This window comes from Oncorhynchus gorbuscha, linkage group LG26 (genome assembly GCF_021184085.1).
Source record: "Oncorhynchus gorbuscha isolate QuinsamMale2020 ecotype Even-year linkage group LG26, OgorEven_v1.0, whole genome shotgun sequence".
NCBI lineage: Eukaryota > Metazoa > Chordata > Actinopteri > Salmoniformes > Salmonidae > Oncorhynchus > Oncorhynchus gorbuscha.
In genome coordinates this window covers 19,098,860-19,108,774 of record NC_060198.1, presented here as the reverse complement: position 1 = coordinate 19,108,774, position 9,915 = coordinate 19,098,860, and the positions used below count along the sequence as shown (strand labels likewise).

The window sequence follows — 9,915 nt, the reverse complement described above, 5'->3', positions numbered from 1 at the left end:
AGAGGGGAGAAAGAGGTCAGAGCACAGGGTAGGGCAGTGTGAGCAGAACCAGCGGTGTCGTTTGACTTAGCAAACGAGGATCGGATGTCGTCGACCTTCTTTTCAAAATGGTTGACGAAGTCATCTGCAGAGAGGGAGGAGGGGGGGGAGGGGGCGGAGGATTCAGGAGGGAGGAGAAGGTGGCAAAGAGCTTCCTAGGGTTAGAGGCAGATGCTTGGAATTTAGCGTGGTAGAAAGTGGCTTTAGCAGCAGAGACAGAGGAGGAAAATGTAGAGAGGAGGGAGTGAAAGGATGCCAGGTCCGCAGGGAGGCGAGTTTTCCTCCATTTCCGCTCGGCTGCCCGGAGCCCTGTTCTGTGAGCTCGCAATGAGTCGTCGAGCCACGGGGCGGGAGGGGAGGACCGAGGTAGAGTACATGATCAGATAATATATTAAATGTACAGGCTACAATGTGGGGGATCTCATGCATGGTAATAACTACATGTATATATGACTTGCATCCTTGGCACAACATGATATTATATTCTACTCAATCCATAGATCGTTAATGTCATTCAGGCTGTTTTGAAGTTGATACAACTGGCTATGATAGCTGAGGTCCATAGCTAGGTTCTGAACTAAAATGTATACCAAATGTTTGGGTCCATACACAGATCGGCTAGATATCTAGCTACACATCCATAGGTATACAGGGATTTTAATCATCCACTGCACAATAAGCAAGAACATATTATTGTGAATTTTTCAGTACATATGTAGCAATTATTTATTTCAGAAGGAGCCAGCGAAACTAGTGCTCTATGTGCTCTAGGTCATTGGACACCAATTAGACATACACGTGGTTATTCTTGTTACTGTCCAACTATGGTTACACCTCTTGGGTATTATTCCAGAACATGGGTTCCCCTTTCAGTGGAGTCAGCAGGATGTCATGTATTGGTTATTCTTGTCGAGTGCCAAGGTCTGTTGCTATGGTCCTACATGCATGAAAGTATTTATGTGAGACTACAGGTTCCATGTCCTAATATGAAGGCAGTAGGATGACGGTGGCTAAATGCCAGAGGTGATGAGCCAATAAGAGGAGTTACTATGAGTGTGACGTAAGAAGGACAAATGTTGAAAACATGTGTGCTGGAAGGCAGTTGTCCGGCTCGGCTTTTATTATGAAGTAATAAAAAGTATATTTGAACTCACATGCTCCGGTATTTGTGATTTGTGAATTAACTTTAGGATTTAAAAAAATGCATAATCGTTTGTCTCTACATTAACTAAGATGCGATGGAACGGTTGACGAATTATACTATAGCTGAGATCCCAATACCCATGTAAACATAACTTACTGTCAGATGTATAAGGTCAGATCCCATGTTAACATAGCTTACTGACAGATAGATAAGGTCAGATCTCAATACCCGTGTAGACATAGCTTACTGACAGATCAATGAGGTAAGATCCCAATACCCATGTAAACAAAGCTTACTGACAGATCAATGAGGTCAGATCCCAATACCCATGTAAACATATCTTACTGACAGATCAATGAGGTCAGATCCCAATACCCATGTATTGCGAACAGGTCGATTGTAGCGGTAGTCGTTTCAATGGTGACGTACTTTACAGTTATTTCGACTGCGGTGGTTATTGGAGTCGTGGTTTCCTGGAAGGAACCGTTGTTGTGCATCATCTTTCAACGCTCCAATACCTGATAATGTACCAAACCTGTATTTGCTATTTGGGAATTCAACTTTAATTAACCTGAAAGCGTGGCTTCATAGTAGAAACATCTGTTGGGTTGGTAGAATGTGGAAATACCCACCTCATTGGTTAATATTCCCTGAAAGAAATGTAAAAATTCATTTTTGGGTCTGGAAATAAAATAAACATTTATCTACGTTAACCACTCCAGTCAACAGATGGCGATGTGCGTCTTTCAGGCGACGCGATCAGCGTGACGTATAATTTAGTGGACGGGACGCTTCTTCAATAACATCTAGTCACCGCGGTAATTTCCTAGCCGAAACATTCAATCTGTTTAGACTGCAATCGGTGCATATTTGCCTCTGTATTTTAAGCATCATTCTGTCATATAACTAATTTCCCCATTTAATGTCATATTTCCGTTTAGTCGGGTAACGGTAGCTGGCTTGATAAAATAGCCTATCACTAGGCTAGTCGCTAACTAGCAAGGTTAGCTGGCTACCACTTCCTACCATGAGCTCACCAATCTACTGCCCTCCTGCTAAAGAAGAGGAGGTCTGCTGGACGGAGAAAGAGGGTCTGTGGCTGAACATTGTCGTGAAAGAGGAGGATACCACAGTAAAACAAGAAGTAGAGGGTGAGGCTGTTACAGTGAAAGAAGAAGAGAAAGACGCGTTCAAAGTGAAAGACGAGGAGGATGTTACAATAAAAGAGGAGGATGCAGTTTTTGGAGTGAAGGAGAGAGAGATAACTGTCACATTGAAGGAGGAGAAGGAAGAACAGGAGGAGGAGGAGGAGACAGGCGATCTGATTAACACCAGTAAGTACTGTCTTAAAAACAGGAGCACAAACTATTGTTTAACTGATGCATGGTTTTAAAGCAGCATTCTACTGAATGTTTATGCTTGAATATGTTATTATTTAATGTAGGAATTGATAACTACACTATAAGATGTGTATACCACCAAAGAGCGGGTCACCAACAAAACCTTAACAATGGATTAGAAAATTCACAACTTTAATGTCACTCAGAATTGACAAACAAGTTATAAATGATAGCTGATGTGTTGCTATAGTAACCCGTGGGGGTGATGTGTGTTGCTATAGTAAACACATGGGGGAAGTGAACACCCAGACAGTGAACATCTTTGAAAACAAAACCAGGAATGAACTTCTTCGTTACCCAGAAATAATTTGAGGTTGAGATTTAAAATAGCTGCATTGGCCCTTTAATGTAAGATACATACGGCTTCTTATGTGTTTTATTTATCCAACATAACTACCTTACTGTGATAGCTTTAAATTAAAATAGTCACACTTCTAGCTAGCTGACCACCGATTTTTATTGCAATTCATGTAAGTTAAATTAGGTTATGAGAGTTTTATTATAAAATTTGAATATACAACCTTTAACCTCTGAAATATAGCTGACGGGTTTGCTAATGTTGCTAGTTTAACGTAGTTGCTAAATGTTGATAGAACTGCCTAGTAACCAAAAAGGAAAGAAATTGTAAGTGTTAGATAAAACATCACGAAAACAGCTGAATGTTGTCAAGCTATAGATATGTTAATAGACTGAGCTCTATTATCTGACATTATCTATTATTAGAGCTTTGCTCAGCCTATAAACATGGCAGAATATATTATTATAGAGCTCTGCTCAGTCTATAAACATGACATTATCTATTATTATAGAGCTCTGCTCAGCCTATAAACATGACAATATATATTATTGTAGAGCTCTGATCAGCCTATAAACACGACATTATCTATTATTCTAGAATTCTGCTCAGCCTAAAATACGACATTATGTAGCCTGGCAGGTAGGAGCGTTGGGCCAGTATACGAAAGGTTGCTGGATAAAATCCACGAGCTGACAAGGTAAAAAGCTGTCATTCTGCCACTGAGCAAGGCAGTTAACCCACTGTTCCCCGGGCGCCGATGACATGGATGTCGATTAAGGCAGCCCCCCGCACCTCTCTGATTCAGAGGGGTTAGGTTAAATGCGGGACACACATTTCACTTGAATCGATTCAGTTGTACAACTGACAAGGTATCCCCCTTTCCCTATTTTAGAGCTTTGCTCAGCCTATAAACATGATAGAAAGATTTGATTTTATGTTCTACATTATTATTATTAGGGCGGCCACCAGGTTTTTATTAAAGTATGGAATGTTCTGAAAACTGACTTCAGGTTTTTGAGGAATCTAGATTCACAGGAAGGCAGTTTTATTTTATGGAGGTTTAATTCAGTTCTCTGTTTAGTATTTAACTAAATACTCTGTTTGTCTTTGGTAGGAGAGGGACCAGACTCTCACTCTGACAGTGGGGAGAGTCCTGCAGGGGAATCGGACCCAGAGACGCCCAAACCAGCGAGACAACACCGCTGTTCCCAGTGTGGAAAGAGTTTTAAGTGGTTAAGGAACCTCAAAGCACATGAGAGAACGCATACAGGAGAAAACCCTTACAATTGCTCCCACTGTGGAAAGAGTTTTACCAAGTTAGGGAACCTAAAAGAGCATGAGAGGACACACACAAGAGAAAAGCGTTTCCAATGTTCCCAGTGTGGAAAGAGGTTTACCCAGTTACGGTACCTGAAACAACATGAAGAAATACACACAGAAGATAGGAAGACCTACCACTGCTCTCAGTGTGGAAAGATATTTACTGGGTTAGGGAACCTGAAAATACATATGAGAATACACTCTGGAGAGAAGCCTTACCACTGTTCCCACTGTGTAAAGAGATTTACTCAGTTAGGGAGCCTGAAAACACATGAGAGGGGACACACTGGAGAGAAGCCTTATCACTGTTCCCACTGTGAAAGGAATTTTAGGTGGTATGCGAGCCTGAAGGAGCATGAGAGAATACACACAGGAGAAAAGCCTTACCAATGTTCCCGGTGTGAAAAGAGTTTTACCCATCGAGGGAGCCTGAAAGCGCATGAGAGAATACACTCAGGAGAAAAGCCTTACCAATGTTCCCGGTGTGAAAATAGTTTTACCCGGTTAGGGAGCTTGAAAAGGCATGAGAGAAAACACACTGGAGAAAAGCCTTTCCAACATACTAATACACAGGAGGAGAAGACATACCACTGCTCTCATTGTGAAAAGACATTTTCCCAGTCAAAGGATCTGAAATCACACGAGAGAATAGAGAGGCTGTGTTCTGACTTATGTTTTTGATTGAGAAATTGTGTTTTTGTTCATGCTACATTAAATCATATTGTATGAATGAAATCATACTGAAAAATAGGTCTACGTTTTCTTTTCCAGCTCAAAACATGATCATGTCGAAAGTCAGATTATAAGAGTTAACAAAAATATATAGTGTCCATTCCATCCTTTCCTCTATATAGAATCGAACTATTCATTCCATCCTTTCCTCTATTTAGAATTTAATAGTGTCCACTCCATTCTTTCCTATATTTAGAATGTAACAGTGTTCCTTTCCTCTATTTATAATCTAATAGTGTCCATTCCATCCTTTCCTCTATTTAGAATCTAATAGTATCGTTCCATTCTTTCCTCTATTTAGAATCTAATAGTGTTCCATTCCATCCGTTCCTCTATAAAGAATCTAATAGATTTCCATTCCATCCTTTCTTCTATTTAGAATCTAATAGTGTCCATTCCATCTTTTCCTCTATATAGAATCTAATAGTGTCCATTCCATCCTTTACTCTATTTGGAATCTAATAGTCCATTCCATCTTTTCCTCCATTTAGAATCTAATAGTGTTCCATTCCTTAATTTAAGCCACTGTAACAGTTGTGTTTAATCATGTTGACTGGCAAAGGAGACGTTACAGCATGTCTGCCAACTGTTTATAAAGTCAAAAGCTTGATATGTCGAATGTAACCAGGTTTGTGCAGATTGCTTTCAGAGGTATGCTGTACCCAGAGTAATGGAGGACACTATATGTTTTGTTGAGTGCCCTGAATTATTATAATCAAGGAGAAGGTGGGGATTTGAACTTTTAGTCCGGTTTTATTGTACAATCTTTTCCCAAGAAGTAAATAGAATATGTTCCTTATTTCATCAAAAGTAGATCCATAAAATTGGCACACTTCCAGCAATTTGCATGTTTTTTTTGGCAAAGTGTTTTTTTTTTTACCAGGAGACTAAACTTTTGCAAAAGGAGCATGTGTTGGGCAGACCGCATCAGGCGGCATCAGTTTCCGTAACAGGCGGTGAGACAGCCCGACAGGATGCTGTCAATTGTGCATCTGTAAAGGTTTGTGAGGGTTTTAGGTGCCAACCAAATTTCTTCAGCCTCCTGGGGTTGAAGAGTCGCTGTTGCGCCTTCTTCACCACGTTTCTGTGTGGGTGGACCATTTCAGTTTGTCAGTGATGTGTACGACGAGGAACTTTAAACTTGCAACCTTCTCCACTGTGTCCCATCGATGTAGGTAGGGGGGTGCACCCTCTGCTGGTTCCTGAAGTCCACGATCATCTCCTTTGTTTTGTTGACGTTGGGCGAGAGGTTATTGTCCTTGCACCACACTCCCAGGGCCCTCACCTCCGCCCTGTGGGTTGTCTCATCATTGCTGGTAATCAAGCCTACTACTCTTGTGTCGTCTGCAAACTTGATGATTGAGGCGTGCGTGGCCACGCAGTCATGGGTGAACAGGAAGTACAGGAGGGGGCTGAGCACCCATCCTTGTGGGTATTAGCGACGTTGAGGTGTTTTTTCCTACCTTCACCACCTAGGGGTGGCCCGTCAGGAAGTCGGGCAAGGTTCAGACCCAGGGCCTCAAGCTTAATGAAGAGCTTGGAGGGTACTATGGTGTTGAATGCTGAGCTATAGTCAATGAACAGCATTCTTGCATAGGTATTCCTCTTGTCCAGATGGGATAGGGAGAGATTGAATATGTCTCATAGCAAAGGGTCTGAATACTTGTGTAAATAAGGTATTTCTGTTTTTTAAGAGCGTCTGCTAAATGACTTAAATGTAAATGTAAATGTAGATTGATGAGGAACATGTTCTATTTAATCCATTTTAGGCTGTAAGGTTACAAAATGTGGAAAAAGACAAGGGGTCTGAATACTTTCCGAATGTGCTGTAAACTAAAGTATTTTATTTATTTATTAAGTACAATTAAAATGAACTTTATCTGAAAATAAAATATTTCTCTCAACTGCGTTTCCCACTCCAGTCTGACCTAGACCTAGTTTGTTCATTATATACATCTACATGATGTATTGGTACACCATGTAGGAGCGGTATAAACCGACAGTAGCTGGCTACTTATTTAGATTTAGTCTGACTTAGAGAAACTGCATTAAATGTGCTGTAGTAAACATTTTTTATTCGTACTAGTCAATCAACACTTTCTTGTCTTTGTATGTGTCAATATAATATATATTGGTGTCTATGTATATATATGTATATATGTATGTATATGTATATGTATATATATATGTATATATGTATATATATATATATATATACATATATATACATATATATGTATATATATATGTATATATATATATACATATATATGTATATATATGTATATATATATATGTGTATATATATGTATATATATATATGTGTATATATATATGTATATGTATATATATGTATATATATATATATATATATATATATATATATATATATATATATGTGTGTATATATATATGTATATATATGTATATATATATATATATATACATATATATACATATACATATATATATACACATATATATATATACATATATATACATATATATGTATATATATATATACATATATATACATATATATGTATATATATATATATACATATATATACATATACATATATATATACACATATATATGTGTATATATATATATGTATATATATGTATATATATATATATGTATATATATATATATGTATATGTATATATATGTATATTACCACTGATACTTAAGTATCTTTTAGCAATGATGTTTACTTAGTATTTTACTGGGTGACTTTCACTTTTACTTGAGACATTTTCTATTAACATATCTTTACTTTTACTCAAGTATGACAACTTCTTTCTTGTTGCCTTTGTGGGCCTGAAAGAGCAACAAGAGCAAACAAGAGGTATGTAGGGGAAAAGGGGCTAGTTCCCATCAAATAGCAAGAATGAAGTGACACCTTGTTTCAAATGTCATTTCAATAGAGTTGTGATAGCATATTAAGTAGCCAGCTATGCTGTGGAGTAACAATACAACCATACTCTGCAAAAGCCAACCTTTACCTGTGGCCATTCTTTGTAGACCATTCAAAGGTGTTCCTAGACTTGGTCCCCCTGAAGAAAGCCACATGTTAAGATAGTTAAAAAATAGTTGTAGTAGTAGTTATGATGGTGAATTCCCAAAGGAGAGGTTGTGAGTTAAATACCTTTCAAGAGCATGCCAACTTGCTTTTGTTGCCTTGACAGAACAATGTTGAGGTGGGGTTCCGGAAGGACATTAGACAGCAAGGGAAATTGGATTATAAAATGTTAGGGTACAGCAACTGGTGTTGAGAAGGAATGCTGATCTACGAACAAACCCACCCCTGTCCATATAATCTTATTCCAGAGACAACTAATTCAGTATGATCTAGGCAAAGCTGATCGTAGAAAAGTGCTCCTCTGTACACATTTATAAATGTCTCAGGCTAAGAATGCTGAACTGGAATCAGTCAAAGTAATGTTATTCATTCTACTCACAAATGCTAAACAGATCCTAGTTCAGCACTCCTACTTCAAGCCACCAAGTGAATGTTGGGTATTGGGTGCTAAATGTCTTGAACAGTAGTTGAAAAAGTACCCAATTTTCATACTTGAGTAAAAGTAAAGATATGTTAATAGAAAATGTCTCAAGTAAAAGTGAAAGTCACCCAGTAAAATACAAAATAAACGTCATTGCTAAACGATACTTAAGTATCAGTGGTAAAAGTATAAATTATTTGACCTTCCATATATTAAGCAAACCAGACAGCACAATTATCTTGTATTTTTATTAAAGAAATAGCCATGGGAACACTCAGACATAATTTACAAAACGAAGCATGTGTTTAGTGAGTCCGCTAGATCAGAGGCAGTAGGGATGTTCTCTTGATAAGTGTGTGAATTGGACCATTTTCCTGTCCGGCTTAGCATTCAAAATGCAAAAAATACTTTTGGGTGCCAGGGAACTAACTGTATGGAGTAAAAAATATATAATTTTCTTCAAAAATGTGGCGAAGTAAAATTGAATGTTGTAAAGAAACGGAAAGAGTAAAAGAACAGATACAAAATCAAACCCAGATATAAACATAATGTAGTGGAGTAGTTTAAATACATTTTTGTTAAGTAATTTACACCACTGGACTTGAAAGTAACACCGGTACCCCATGTATATAGCCTTGCTATTTTTATTTTACTGCTGATCTTTAATTATTTGTTACTTTTATTTCTTATTTTTTACTCAGCACATTTTTCTTATAACTAAATTGTTGGTTAAGGGATTCATTTCAGTATTTCAATGTAAGGTCTACGCATGTAGTATTCGGCGCATGTGACAAATACAATTTGATTTGTTACACATGAAAACATGTTGTGAACCTGGTGTGAGATTATTGAAGCTGTGCGGACACCTCGTGGACATCAAGAAGACCTGCACTACACACACACACACACACACACACACACACACACACACACACACACACACACACACACACACACACACACACACACACACACACACACACACACACACATATATATATATATATATATATATATATATATATATATATATATATACACACACACTTTAACATTAACACAGATGGGATGGTTTACATAAGTTGCTCTTTTTTATTAGACACTAATATACTAATATATATGTCCAATAAACAGACGTTCAATAGTCGGAATGTAAAGCAAAAACGACTGTAAAGTTATTCAAAAGCAGCTGTAGTGAAACAAGCATCTTGTGGTTACCTGAAATAGGTCAAAGTATATATTTTAAATGTTATAAGTTATTTAATCTTTATTTAACTAGGCAAGATGAACTTAACAACATCGACATAGACACAAGTTACCTGCTATATTTGGGAAAAAGGATTAACACAGAGAGAACTAGGCAAAATACAATGCATGCTTCTGTAATACAAGTAGGTATATACAGTATCATCGGTAACAATTGTGTACAAGCCACCTAGCTAATAAAATACTGGGGCTTGCGGTCATTAGTTACA

General features: G+C 37.7%; 1 protein-coding gene across 1 annotated transcript; it reads left to right on the top strand.

The window, feature by feature from the left end:
• Positions 1-1,993: 1,993 nt before the first annotated feature.
• Positions 1,994-4,936, top strand: LOC124016253 (zinc finger protein 501-like). The gene is made up of 2 exons (XM_046331803.1): positions 1,994-2,517; positions 3,996-4,936. The coding sequence occupies exons 1-2, from the start codon at positions 2,211-2,213 to the stop codon at positions 4,880-4,882; spliced, it is 1,194 nt and encodes a 397-aa protein (XP_046187759.1). The 5' UTR covers positions 1,994-2,210; the 3' UTR covers positions 4,883-4,936.
• Positions 4,937-9,915: the final 4,979 nt, after the last annotated feature.